This window comes from Balaenoptera borealis (genome assembly GCF_965194805.1).
Source record: "Balaenoptera borealis genome assembly, chromosome: 4".
Classification (NCBI taxonomy): domain Eukaryota; kingdom Metazoa; phylum Chordata; class Mammalia; order Artiodactyla; family Balaenopteridae; genus Balaenoptera; species Balaenoptera borealis.
Window position 1 is genome coordinate 31,672,062 of NC_138861.1, and position 14,331 is coordinate 31,686,392.

Sequence of the window (14,331 nt, forward strand, 5' to 3'; positions counted from 1 at the left end):
CTAGGCGTCCTCTTTAATTTATCTGACGAATCAAAATTTTCAAATGGCGAAAACATGGAAGTTCTGGGCAGTGTCCACAATGAGAGTTCTGCCCCAGGCTCCCCAGGGTCATCCCTGTAGCCCAGTTTATTTATCACCTCTCTCTCTCTCACATCCGCCCGCAGGATCACTGGTTTCCGGTTGAGTCTGGGGCTTTTGGCCTTGTTGACTGTTCTGGGCACCCCGGGGATTGCAAGCAGCTTTCTGGATGAATACCTGGACTTCAGTGTTGCCAAGAAACTGAGGCACTTCTAACGTTCCCCCCTCCCTTTGCTCAAATGCTTGCAGAAGATGTTTCCACTCTAAAGGTTAGATGGTGCCACTTGTTCAATTAAAAGAAGTAAGTCTCCTTTTTTTGAAATGGCTTTGGAGAAACATTCCCGTTAGATTTTCCTGTTAGTTTAACAACTGAAGTTTGCTCTGAGGCGGGGGATCCGTAGCGTCAGTGGAAGTGTGTTGAGCCCTGGTTTTAGAAGCACATGCCAAAGTCATGACTGCTGGTGTAGGGAGAAAGCAGCCTGACCTGTCTGTGTCTAGGGCTTTCCGTGGACCACTGCCATCACTCACCTCTAAGACTGCTTCTCGATGGAAAGTTCCAGATAGATGCTGATAAGGCATCTGAGCCCACTTCATTAGTTGCAGGAATGCAACAGTTGGTGAGGGAAGTCAGGCAAACACATCAAGTAGCCAGAGAAGAGAGTCATCAACTAACAGCACAAAGCACATCTGGCTGTGAAAATGGACTTTGTAACAAACAAAGGAAAAAGAAAAAAAAAAAGGTGTGTCATTTTCAAGAAACCATCCAGAGAAGAGTGCTCGGGGAATATCTTGCCCCTGGGCAGGGGAAGGAGGGTCATGGTCATGGCTGGAGAGCCTAGGCTGGGTTCCACTGCACTTCCCATGCCACGTGGGGCTGGGGGCCTGCTGCTGTTGGACCCTGACGTGCAGTCACTGTCTGGCAAAAGGCAAATGACCCTTCTTCACTTTCTTCATCTGTAAAATGGGAATGAGTCTTCAGGGGCCTTAGGAGAATGGAATTATGAGCATATATAACTTTTTAGCATCAGGAAAAGAGCTCTCTGTAATTTTTCTAAAGAAAGTGTGACAGCCTTGAATCTGGTGTAGGCATCTCCAAGAAACTTTTTATTGCGCCTTTTTTGGTGTGTGGGTACAAAGGCAGTTACAGAGGCTATGAATAATAGAGAAAAATAAAGGCATTAAAACGCTAGCGTTTCCAAAATAGTACGGGAGAAGACACGACAACCTCTTGCATCCCAAATACCTGGGCTAAATACCCCCGAGTACACTGAGAACGACCAGTCTGGGAATGGGGTATCTGGATATCAGCCCAGTTCCCCCACTAACTGGCTCTTTGACTCCGGATAAGGCAGCTCACCATAGAGGTCGTGCAGCAAAAGAAGTGAAGACTCCAGGGCCAGTCAACACTAATCCTGTTCTACCACTCGCTGGCTATGCTACCACAGCCGTGTAGCTCTCTGCTTCAGTTTTATTCCTCAGGTAAAATGGGGCTAATATTTTAAAATGCTATGATTCTATGGTCTTCTTACTTTTTAGTATTTCAGTCAGTTATAGTGACTCGTATTGTGACATTTTAATTGTTTTACACATTGAAGACAATAAAGGAAGAGAAAGTGCAATTTTTTTTTTTTCATGGAGAACTTAAATTTAATGTGTCCCGCCAGGGGGTAAAGTGCAAATTTTTGACCATAAAGCATAATTACTGCAAACTCATTGTCCTTTGGAAGTGGGAAAAAAACCACAACTTTCCAAATCTTACACTTGAGGATTTTTAAACAATTTCTATCTTGCATTTAAATTGGAACTATTTAAAGACGTAAACTATAAACACATACACACACACGCAAAGACACACACACAGAGTTGGTTAAACAACATGTGGAAAAAAGAAGATGGTCCCACCGGTATATCAAAGCTTTTTATCTTTAAAAATATCTGAACTATAGAATTTATTTCCTTTGTTCCAATTCTATTGTCACCAAGGCAACCTCTTGACGATTTTAATTCCTGTAGTTTGGTTACAGGGAGCAAACGTGTTGGCCAGGGAGATGTGGGTTTCTGATCTGACATACGTATTTTTTTATATATTAGTAAACTGACTGATTTTACAGGGAGCAAACGTGTTGGCCAGGGAGATGTGAGTTTCTGATCTGACATACATATTTTTTACATATTAGTAAATTGACTGATTTTATTTTTAGAAATCAGATTCCTTGCCTCGAAAAGTCGATGTTATAAACAAAGGGATGGAGAAGAACTTTTCTGCATTAAAAGATACCCTTAAGGGGCATAAAACCCAAATGGCAACGTGGGATCCTTGATCAAATCCTGGTTAGAAAAAAACAGCTATGGGAGACATTTGGGACGATTTGAATAAGGAGTGAGAATTAGATATTAGGGAATTAATTGTGTTAGGTGTGATAATGATGTTGTGTCTAGGAAAGAAAATGCCCTAATTCTTTGGCAAGGTATGCTGGGAGGTTGAGGGGTAAAGTGACTGCACGTGTATAGCTTACTTTGAAATGGTTCCACAAAATATATATGTGAAGCATATATGGTGAAGTGTTAACAAGTATCAAATCAAGTTGGTAAGTGTATAGTTATTCATTGTACTATTCTTTATTTTTCTGATTGTTTGAAAATGATTGTCATACAAGTTTAAATATATGAAGCGAAGTTAAAAGCTAAAGTCAGGTTCTCAGTAGCTCTGAAGATTTTTATGTTGAGTGCTGCATGCTTGACTTGGGATCTGAGGTAGGGATAGAGCCGTAGCATTAGCTCTGGCCCAGCAGCTGTCCTAGACGTGGCAGGGACACTTGGGCCCCAAGTGCGTGAATGTTGCCCTAATTACCTCCGCCTGTTATGAAATGAAACAGGTGTCTGTAGTAACTTGTCCAGAGAACACCAGCATGGAAATATAATGTCCTTAGAACTTAAAATGAAAAATAAGTTAGAAAGATAAAGGACTGGTTACACAAACAAGCAGCCCTGCTCTCTTCCAAGGTATTTTTCCTTTCACACTTTTCTTTGCAGGATTGGAAGTAGAGGAGGTGTGGCCAAAAAAGTCATTAATAAGGAAAAATATCAGGTCATTTGTCTTTTATCCTTTTTCTCTATATACAACCTTCCTTGAAAAGAATGGTTAAAGGCAGAAATAGTTCCTTTAATGCTTTCGAATGTTCCTTAACTTTCGGCAATAAAATACCTCCTTCTTACGGGGGAAAGTGCCTAGTGACTTCTTGGAAAGATGTTTATTGTCCTTCTTTCCCCATTATACACTTGCTGCGCTGGGACTTTATAAAGGTCAACACGATTATAAATAAGAAATCATTTTAAAGGAGAATGGTATTCCATCCATCCAGTGCAGTAAATAAAAATATGTGGTTTTGACTCATCAGGACAAGTAGTACTCAGCCCTTCTCAGACTCCATGTTTTTATTCTGTTGTCAGCCTTCCCATCCCCACCCGCGAATCAGTTCATTTTTGATCTCATGTCACTACACCCATATCACTGGGACAAAGCCCAGTGTCACACTGTTTTTTACATGGTGTTATATGTCAGCTGGTCTGGAACCACAGCCAGCCTGTGGCCTACCACAGGGGAGGGCTGGCCTCTTTTTCCAGAGTCAAGTTCATTCTTTCTCTTGGTTTGTACATATTAAAACTCACCTTTGCTTTGGATCTATTTTTGATGATGAACTTATTCTATTCTTGTGGCCTCTTTTTCTGCTTCACCCAGACAGTTTTGAAACATGTTGCTTTACCATGCTTTTTAAAGTTTGATGGGAAGACTTAGGTCAGGTCTTCTAGAAGTGGAGTGGATTCACATGTGTGTGATTTGTCACCGAAGGGCTCCCAGGAGGGGAAACTGAGGGAGTGGGGGAAACAGGGCAGAAAAAGGCAGGAAGCCAAGCAAGGGGGCACCTTCTGGCAAAGTCCCAGCCTCTGCCTGATCCTGCAGGGGACCTTGGAACAGAAATGCTATCTCAGGGTTTGTCCAGGTAAGTTAACTGGGCTCTCACGCTCCTGCACCAGCAGGTCATGGGCTAACATCAGTCTGGAGGGATGTAAACTTCTAAGCACATTCAACTCTCTGTGGGTGGTGCTGGCCAAGCCAGGCTGTTCTCCAAAGAGACGCAGCCACACACAGGTGTGCGTGTGTGTGTGTGTGTGTGTGTAGCGACAGTGTTCATTACAGTGGGGCAAGGCCCATCGTTACTTTCCCCCCAGTATATTCCTTGAGTTTTCTTCCTTTTTAAATAAGAAGTTTACTATCAGTTTCCAAGTTCTCTGAGTGAACCAGGTGGAATTTGAATTGTTATGGTTCCGAGTCTACAAATGGATTCAGTATATTCCTTTCATAGATGACGCTCTTCTTTTACCGTTGCCACATCTCCTGCAGTGCAAATTTAGAACATTTTAATAGCGTGGTGGAATTAAAAAGGCTGGGAATGATTGATCTCCACTGTTACTTAAATGTTTAAATAATGATATAAAAATTTTGAGACAAGAACTGCAGTTAATCAATTAAAACCCAGGCATAATCCATCTGCTTAACTAAGGCTGGAGCTCCAGTGACAGTTCTAAAATAAACTCAACTTTGGATTGGTTCAGATAATGATCTTTTATTTGTTTTTTTCTTTAAAAGTGGTATGTCAACATCACTTCATTTCTACATTTCAGAGTTCTGTACATTTCTTAAAAGGAAATAAGCAATGCTCAATGTACAAAGTAAAAACAGAAAACTAGAAAAATCTGAATCAAATGGAGGAAGTTGCCATAGGTCATACAGTACAAATTAGTAATATGATGTCATCTGAAGTGCAATACCACTGCTGGGATGATGAGTTAAGGAATGAAATAAAAATACTCTATTTTAAACAAACAGTATATATATATTTATATGTATATTTTTTACAGATAGTAGACCCAGTGATATCTGTCATATTGTAAAAACTTATTTACAAATAACTTTTTTTAGACATTACATATACATCAGCACCGTAGTAAAAACAAAAACAAAACAAAACCACCTTGTTAAAATCTACCTCTCTATGTCGTTGGTCCCAGTACTGAGCATTTGGAGGAAGCTTTAAAAAGAGCATGGAGAGCCCCTCCCCCTCCGTCAGCCACCTCCAGTTTCTCATCATTTCTTATACATTTACTTCCTGTACCTTTCAGAAAAAGGTAATTATATATTCTGTGTCTTCTCATGTGTTTACTTTCTTCTGTTTGTTTTTGGTTTTCATCTGTTTCCACCCAAGAGTTTCCCTGGCAGTGTCCCTCCCCACACAGGGAGTTCACAGTCAGCCTGCCACCCAGCACCTCTTCCCAGGAGTGGCCCACTTGTTCTCCATCCTGCCCCTGGCTGAGTAGGGCTATGACCTTGGTACCTGGCGAGCAAGTCAAGGCCGGTGTTTGCCTGCCTGCCGCCTCTCTGCACCCTCTGCCCCAGCTCTTCATTCGAACCCCCTTCCTTCCCAGGACCCGCCCCCAGTACAGCCAGTCCGGCTCCCGTGGCTGGGCTGGGGCTCTGGTGTGGCGAGTTAACACGTGAGTGCGCAGAAGGGAGCCTGCCTTTTGGACGCGGAGGGAGGGGGTGGCGGGAGGAAAGCTCACGCCACTCTCACTCACTTAGGACAATGGTTATGCCACGCGGCCTCCAAAACATGACAGTGGGAGGGGAGGAAAGGACGGATGAGATCAGCTTTACGACAGTGGAGGTTGTGGATCCCTTCCGACAGACTTCAGTTAGGGCAGATTTGAGTGAATTACAAAGTGAACGACTGTACAGAACATCAGGAGTGGATCACTTTGCCCACAGGAAAGGAACCATACCTGCTTCCTTTTCGTTATCAAAATGTGCGAAGTGGAGCAATTGATTTTTCAGTTCCTCAACTTTCAGGGTTTGAGATTTGTCTTTCTGGTGAGTAGGGATGAAGGGCCAGGCTGATTTTAGAGCCTCACCCCTAGGATTTTCCCAAAGGGAGCCAGAGCCAGCGATGTCCAGGCCAGTCCTCCCTGGTGTCCCAGAAGCATCGAGTGGCCCGCTCAGTTCCAGGCAGAGAAAGAAAACTCCAGTGTCACCGTTGCATTTCAGGCATTGTCTAAGTTCTTCTTGCACCTATTTTCCCTCTGCCCGGGCTCCCTAAAGACAAAAGCTTCGTTTCTTCTTGGCTAGTCTGCAAGGAGGAGCAAGGGAAGGCTGGGGTAGAGGCGAGGAGGAATAAGGGCAGGGACCGGGGAGAAAGGCGGCCGTGCTAGCGGACACACAGCGTCCAGCCTGGGCCTCTCCATCCTCGGCCTCCGGGAGTAGATGGGAACTGCCAAGATGTATTGGGTCCTATCGGGTCCTCAGGAGGCGCCAGCTCAACTCCGCAGAGTGACGGCCACCCCGGTCACCAGCAGAGGGCTGCCCGCCCAGGACTGCCAGGACCCTTCTCCAAGCTCACCCTGTGAGGCAATGGCTCTAAAATTCCTGAGGGTCATCACGGGCAGGAGACAGGCCTGTAGGATCCTGTGTCTTCCTGTGACATCTCACCGTTCTCTGCACCTACCCTCCAGACCCAATAGCATGTCTTGAAGCCTGACATCTCTTTGTAGCCGGAGTTCGGCGCGCTTCTGACGTGTGCTCTTGGCTTGTGCCACCACCCAGCAGGCTCCGTGGGACTGTCAGTCCCAGGCGCTCTCTCCTTTGTGTCTCCAAAGCTACAGACTCTGGACCAGGGCCAGGAGGGGCTGACGGCCACCTCACGTCGGGCAGCAGTCTGTCTTGGCCAGAGCGGCTCTTGCTGGGCCGGACGATCTCAGGGAGGGCCAAGCAGAGGGGCTACAGAAGCATCTTCCCCACCTGTCTCTGGTGCGTCCCCCTCTCTCGCAGCGGGATTCGCAGGGCGTCTGTCTTGATTGCTGTGTGAAAATCAGGTGAAATGAGGCCCCAGCGGGGCTGTGGATTGGCACCTGGATCTTCCACTGTCAGCCGGCTGCAGTTTTGCTCAGATTACGCAGGTCAAATAAACAAAAAAACAAGGATGAGGCAACATCCTGTTTCTTTTTCACGGTTGAAGCTTCAGCCACTAGGGTTGTGGCTGCCGGGGCCCCTCGTGACTAGGGGCTTCCGAACAATTCATCGAGCTCCTGCATCCACTCCTCCCCCGGCCCACCTTTGATGATGGCGTCCACGAGATCGGCGCTGTCCGAGAGGCTGGGGAAGGATGCCCCAGCGGCGTCGCCACTGTAACCGTACGACATGTCCTGAGGCGGGTTCCGCTCGTAGCCTTGGCTCTGGCTGCTCGAGGCAAAACCGCCACTGGACATCTGCTGCTGTGCCGGGGGCTGGCTGAATGCTGGCATGCCGGGAACGCCCTGGCTTAGGCCAGACATGACCATGGGCCTGGCCTGGCTGGTGCCCTGCTGCCCCGGGAGCGGTGGCATCATCTGCCGACCCAGGGCAGCTGGGTTGAGGGTTCTCACCGTGCCAGTGTTCGCGTCCACCACCTGGCTCAGTCCCTGCGGGAAGTGTTGCTTGGTCAGCCTCGGCTGGCCAGCCTGCAGCGGGTAGCTGGCGCCGTTGTTGAATGAGGCTAATTCTCCACTAGTCCTCCCGGGCACCGCCTGGAGGCTCCTCTGTTGCCAGCTCTGTGCTCCCTGCTGGACCGTTCCCACAATGCTTTGCAGCCTCGGCGGGCCCTGGGGCCTGGGCAAGGCCTGGCCGACCGGCCCCTTCATTTGCTGGTGCTGCTGGGTAACGGCCGAGTTCACCAGCATGCTCTGACCAAAACCACTCACCATCCCCACCCCTTGCCCCGAGGTGGGCTGCCTCGGCCCCTGGGCTTGGCTGTGTGTGATACTCATGCCGCTTTGGTTTGGGTGCTGCAACATCTGGGTCATTCCTGTGCTCATACTGTACATTCCCGGTTGGCTGGCAGGTGGGGTGCTGTAAGGGGCCAGGCCCATCTCCGACTGGGCTGCTGTGGCCATTGTCCCTGGGTTCTGGGAGGGTCCCATTCCCATCATGCCTGCGTTCTGTGCCATCAACCGTGAAGTTCGCATGCTCTGGAGGGCCGCCTGGCTTCTCACGGCTGCGACGTCCTGGGGAGACCCTGCAGGGAGAAAAGGACAGACCCGTTCACTCATCTCTACAAGCAGTGCATGGTAACAGGTTGCTGGACTTTTCTTTGGGACTGACAAAATTCTTTTAGATGAAAGGAGCTACTCGTAATAAATCCTTAAAAAAACCAGAGTATTATTTTTCTGACTGTAACATATGCTGATTGTAAAAAGTTTGGAAAATAGTGAAAAGCATAAAGATGAAAATTAAAGTCATTCCCATCATCCAGAGAAGACCACTGCCAACTTACATTAATATATAAATAGACGCATGAAAATTGGGACCATGCAGTACACAGGCTTTTGTAGTTGACTTTTCTATTTGATATACCCTGATATTATTTTTGTTCACATTTCAGAAACAAATCGTTTCTCACCCGTCTTCATATGATGCCATCCTCAACCAATAAGATACCATCTTTTTGGAGGTGAGAGGAAATTCACCTCCTGGGCTAAATGAGGCAGAAATGGCTGATCACTTTGCATATCCTATTTGCGAAGTGGAATATGGTTCAGTAGAGAATACTATCAATGAAGACCATTAGGCTAATTTCCCTTAAGACTTGAGTAGGATTTGAGAGGTTAAAGGCTATCACTTCTGCTAAGAAGCTATTTCGACAGATGGGACATTTCTTGGATCCACTCTGTAGACTTCCACATGCTCCAGATTCTCTGAATCATAATATGTCAGTGCGAACTGGCCAGCTTCCTGAGTTAGTTAGAAAAAGAAATCATCCTCCTACTTGCTACTTGGCAATGAACTTTATGCATTTCTCCAACAAAGGCCACTCCTTCAAATCAGCAATGACCACTAAGGCAGTTTTAATGATGCTGCTTAAAAGTTGACCAGAATATCAATGCCAAGTCACTCAACTCTAATTAGACATTTGAGTGAGTCCTTCTTTACATGTTTCCGGGAAATTTCTAAACCAGTCAAGAGAATAGAAATGTCACCCTTAGAACATGTCAATGTTGTCAAGGGCTAGGAGGTGCACAGAAATGGATTTTTCTGTGTCCCTGCTGATGATTAAGTCTATGAAAAAAAGAAAAATAGTTTTTTTCCTGGACATTTAAAAAAGGCACAGCATGGGAGCCAATCGATACTATAAGCAAATTTGATCCTACCTGGAACCTGGATGAGAAACCAGGTGAGAATAGTGTAACCTTGTTAAGCCTGGCACCTTGGCAGATAACTGAAGTGTGTTTTTGTCTTCCTGATGGGGTTATTGATTTCTGGGCAGCAAATATGTCTCCATATTTTCTGTCTTTCTTTAAGAAAGAAAATTATGGGAATTTTGATTATGACAAGTTTTTGTGGCTTGAGATCAATATCATGCTGCATTGAAAAATGAAACGGTTACTGTGGGGAAACCAGAAAGACCTGGGGGAGATCCCTAGAAGCGTTTCAGTTTTTTGTTTTGAGCTTAATTGTATCTAAGTGGAATTTTAAAAAAAAGTTCCTGATTAAACACTGGATGGTGGTATATATTGCAACTTGCAATCTTCTTATGAAGCTTTGTGACCTTAACAACTAAATCTGTATTGACTACATGGCCAGTCTGATCAACTGTGGTGAAATGGGTTATTGAGTTGCTTATAAAAAAATTTAAGGGAAAAATATTGCTGACTCAGAGATTGATTGGATAGACCCAAATTACATAAACAGGCTGCTGGAAACAGATGAAAGGACTTTCATATTTCGGACATTTTTTGTTGTAACTTAGAATAAATATGTTGAGGGATTAGATATTGACTGGACTAATTTTGTGAATGAGAAATAATTTCCTTTCTTTAGAGGGCAAAAATGCTGCAGTGCCTCTTAAGAAGTATTGAACCATTAATCCAAGCCAACCTTTAGTTTTACTTGGTGTCAATGACTACACTATCCAGATGTAATTCTTATTAAAAAAAAAAAAGGACCTTTTAATATCAGCAGTCAGCACCATATTTTCAACCTAAGAAAAACAAAATACCTCATATTAATCTGGTTTTATGAACTTGGGTAATTTTAAATATACAAAGGAAAAAAATTCAAATGCCTTCAAAGAATTAACTTGTCTTTATCTGACAACTACATATGTTAAACAACAGACTACTTTTTCTTCTTTTTTATTTTTGTCTAAAACAGATACTACTGTGAGATACTGTAGTCAAATTAATTTTCTTGTCTGTTGGTTAACACCACAACGTCAAAGAAAATTTTCCATATTCAAACAGAGACGGTAACATGCAATTTTTTCCCTGAAAGGGTCTGTGTTCTATTTTCACTCACAAGAAGTCTATATTTATGTAAAATAAGCTTTTCCCCTAGGCATGTAACATTGCCCGGAGACACAGAACTCAGTAAGAGAAAGTTCGTCTTTAAAACCTTTGAAAACTGTAGTGGTCAGTGGACCTGTAGGCCTCAGACAAGTTATCCCTAACAGAACTTCTCTCCAAGGACAATATTTTTTTATCTATCAATTTGCTATTTTCCCAGATACATAATATTATGATATCTAGGATGTCAGTAAAGTACATGAAAATACAGAAGAAAATTTTAAAAATTATCATATCAACCAGCTTAGGAACCCTAAAATGTCACTGGTTGTTTAGCCTAAGTGTAGCTAAGTTTTTTAGGTTGATTACCTGTGATTTGGGGTTTTAGAAAAGTTCAAAGAGTAGAACTTTTAAATTGGACCCAAACCATTCAGAATAACTCATAACACAGAGGAGTTATTAAATTTTGGTGGGTCCCTGTATTCCAAAAAATAATACATGAGTTATGAACCTAGAAAACTCAAGGGACACAATACCAGGTTTACCAGATTTAATGGTTTAAATTAGTTCATAATATAAAGCACCAGTTCCCAAAGTATGGCCCTGGGCCAGTAGCAACAGCAACTCTGGGGAACCTGTTAGAGATGCAAATTCTCAGGCCCTGCTCCAGACCTACTGAATCAGAGACTCTGGGGGTGAGGGCGGGCTTCTGTTTTGAACCAGCTGTGCTGGTGATCTGATGCAGGCTCAAGTCTGAGAACCACAGGTACAAAAGAGGGCTCCGAGTCTGCGACAAAAACTACACATGTAACATGACTATTTCCCACTCCTCCGCACCATTGACCAAGTGAGAAACAGAATTCTTCAAAGAATATTGGCACTAATTTAGTGCACAGAACAATTCCCTTTGTCCTTCCCTGTGTCGAGTCCAAAGGGATTTGAAGTGATATAAATATCCCAGGGATGGGAGGGGGTGATAGCGGCTCAAGCCCCAGGGGGTCCACAGGCAATCTTCAGGGAGATCTGGCCGTGAACATCAGCGGCTTTCAGACTCTTTAAGCCACAACTCACAGTACATACACATGTGGGTTTAGGACAGAAACAAAAGTTGCCTTAATTATGATACACTCCAATCATTCCTATTATTTCGTTAAAAAATGTTGGTTGTGGCCAATTATCTTCTCAACCTACTTGAGTGTTGCAACCCAAAGACTGAAAAAGGCTACCCTAGATCACAACATTTTCACCCACCGTCTATGGAAAAGGGTAACACTTGTGAAATGATCCACAAAATTTGTATTTATTTATATATATGGATATTTCTGTACAAGGGGCTTCATAGCTTTTGGCAGATTGTCAAAGCGATAGGTAACATTTGGGAAGTTAGGATGCATCGATCTAGGTCTTCAGAAATGACAGAGGACAGGAATTAGGATTTCTGCTGCTTCATGACCCCTGTGGCCCCCTGAAAACGCCTGTGGATGAGATTGGGAAGGGTCCTCAGACTCATCCTTCACCCCATACAAGACCCACAGGGGCTCTCTCTGTTAGAGACGGAAGGGATTGATATTTGAGTGGACCTTCTACTTTACAGAGGAATGGCAACGCCAGACAAACAGTGCACCCATTACTCCTGGGGCCATGATTCAGGATTTGTGCAAAGGGCGGCAGGATCAAGAAAGTCCAATCAAACTCAAGTCCCTATTTGTCTTCTATGTTCGGCAGAGATTAGTGGTTGCCGAAAGCCAGATCCTTTTACTTCGGTTGCTGGAAGTGAGGGCTTTGGTCAGCTGACCTGCTGGGATTAGCAAGAAAGGTGTGACACGGGATTCCCCCCGCTCCTCCCCATGGCCACTGAGATGACGATCCGGACTTAAACAGGGCTGATATTAGGTCAGTCGGCGCCTGGATGTCTTTGCTGGTTGTTAAACCCCCGAAATACTTCCGTACCTTTGGTAAAGAACGGCTGCTCCAGTCCCACTCCCACCGCCCCCCCGCCCCCACCCCGGGCCCACCAGGACCTCTCTGGGGCCCAGCGACCCAAAGGTTAACGCCTGGGATTCTGATTGGTTGGCACCATCAGTTCTTAAAGATTTTTAATGTTACCTGGACACAAACACAGCAGCCGTGGCATTGTCACCGGCTCTGCATTCACTTACACTTGCCCACTGGAAGGGATACAATGGCAGAGGTGTGCACCGGCCTCACCTTGAAACTGGGCGACCTGCTGCACTGGGTACGGGTTGCGGGGCCGCTGGAGGTGCTGCCGGGGTAACTGTGGCGGCTGCAGCTGCTGAAACGATAGGACAAGGAGGGCCGGGGGGCGGGGCGGGAGGAGGCGCACAGTTAGATCTCCTGGCTGTTCTGAGGAAGGCGGTTTTCAAAAACTGAATTCTATGCTGAAGAGTAACACGCATACAGGTCAGGGCACAAGCGTGTAGCATCCGTGCCCCGTGCGATGGATTTTCACAAAGGAACACGCTCGTGGGTCGAGACGCAGAATGCTGCTAGAAGCCCCTCCTGCCCCTTCCCAGCCACCGCCCTTCACCTGACCCGTGGGCGCACTATCCCAGCCTAGCAACAGGTTAGTTATATCTGCTTCTGTGCTTCAGAGAAGCGGCCTGAGACAATGTACTTGAGCCTGTTTTTTGGGGTCTGGCTTCTTGCATTCATCGCCTTTGGGAGCTCCATCCACGGTGATGCCTGCGGTGGGGTCCATTCATTCTCACTGTCGAGTAGCATTCCCCCCATAAGAACATCCCACGATGTCTTTGCCCATGCTACTCGGGGTGGCTGTTTAGGGAGCTTCTGGTTTCGGCTGTCAGAGCCCCCCCTGCTGCAAACATCCTCGGTGAACATCTGCGGCATTTCTGCTGTGTGGACTTGCTGGCTTACGAGGGAGGTATAGCCAGGGAGGCAGTTCTGACTTTGCTTTTCCGACATCAGCCTGCGTGCTTTCCTCAGCATGGTGGGTACCGAGCTCAAACGGACAAGCAGCTAACTTTTAATGACCTAAGGTAGATGCCTCGGGTATAGGAAGATGGGATTCTCAGGGCCTATAAAAAAAAAAGGCTCATTTTATTCCCAGGAAGCCACCCTGCCTGCAGAATACATCTCCACAAGTCAAACATACAGCATTTACTGCCTTGAGGAAACCGCGTGGGATTCCACGTACACCAGGAGCCAGGAGGCCTGCGTTTTAATTTTTCTTCTTCCAGTCACGGGGCTTTTGCACTGCCGGCATTGTTACCAATATACAGGGAAGGCTATTATGGTCATTATCATGCTGTATGTGAAAAGGGACAGAAAATAAGAGTGAGGTGGAAAGAGCAAAGAAAGGGGTTTTCGTTCTGGGTCTGCCGTCAAGTAGCTGCGTGACCTTCGGCCTGTCATCTAACCTCCTCTGCAGCTGTGGAATATGCATCAAGCACCTTTCATCTGCAAGGCCTAGGAAAACAGACAACGAGGGCCCGGATCTTTACAGTGTTCATTATAAAAATAACACACATTGACCACTTCTTAACGCATGTGTTTATTTCTATTTTTTCTCTTGTTTTTGTTCCTGGGCAGCTCTATAATTTTCTTTCTCTTTCTTTTTCTTGACAAGGCCAGCCAGCACTGGCAACCAAAGAAAAGAACGGCCTCTGTTCACCCCATCCTGTGGTGTTTTGCACGAAACCGTTGAAATGTATTAATTGTATAGACACGGCATAGACAAGAAACCATGCTAATCTTCTAGGCAGCAATCTAAGAACATTACTGAGAGTAAGGGGAGCATTTAAAAGCTTCTCAGAAGCCAAACTTCCCATATTACATAAGAATTTAACGGTCCCACTTACAACTGGGCATCAGCCCTGGGGTAGCCTGGGGTGGATTGGCAGTCAG

The 14,331-nt window shown here is 45.5% G+C and overlaps 1 protein-coding gene and 2 long non-coding RNA genes across 7 annotated transcripts in view; 2 read left to right on the forward strand and 1 right to left on the reverse strand.

Moving 5' to 3' along the window:
• Positions 1-14,331, forward strand: part of LOC309628181 — a 461,146-nt gene that overhangs the window by 76,426 nt on the left and 370,389 nt on the right. The window lies entirely within an intron of this gene.
• LOC309628184 lies at positions 300-3,302 on the forward strand. Its single transcript, XR_014244225.1, has 2 exons — positions 300-2,132; positions 2,221-3,302. It is a non-coding gene; the product is annotated as an uncharacterized lncRNA (long non-coding RNA).
• Positions 4,684-14,331, reverse strand: part of MAML3 (mastermind like transcriptional coactivator 3) — a 614,427-nt gene continuing 604,779 nt past the window's right edge. For 4 of the 5 annotated variants that reach the window (XM_082390882.1, XM_082390881.1, XM_082390879.1 and 1 more), the window contains 2 exons: positions 12,655-12,739; positions 4,684-8,180 (listed from right to left, as the gene is read on the reverse strand). In XM_082390882.1, coding sequence (XP_082247008.1) covers positions 7,186-8,180; positions 12,655-12,739 — 1,080 coding nt within the window. In that variant the 3' untranslated portion in view covers positions 4,684-7,185. The remainder of the gene's footprint in view (positions 8,181-12,654; positions 12,740-14,331) is intronic. The other variant, XM_082390880.1, reaches the window with a different exon arrangement.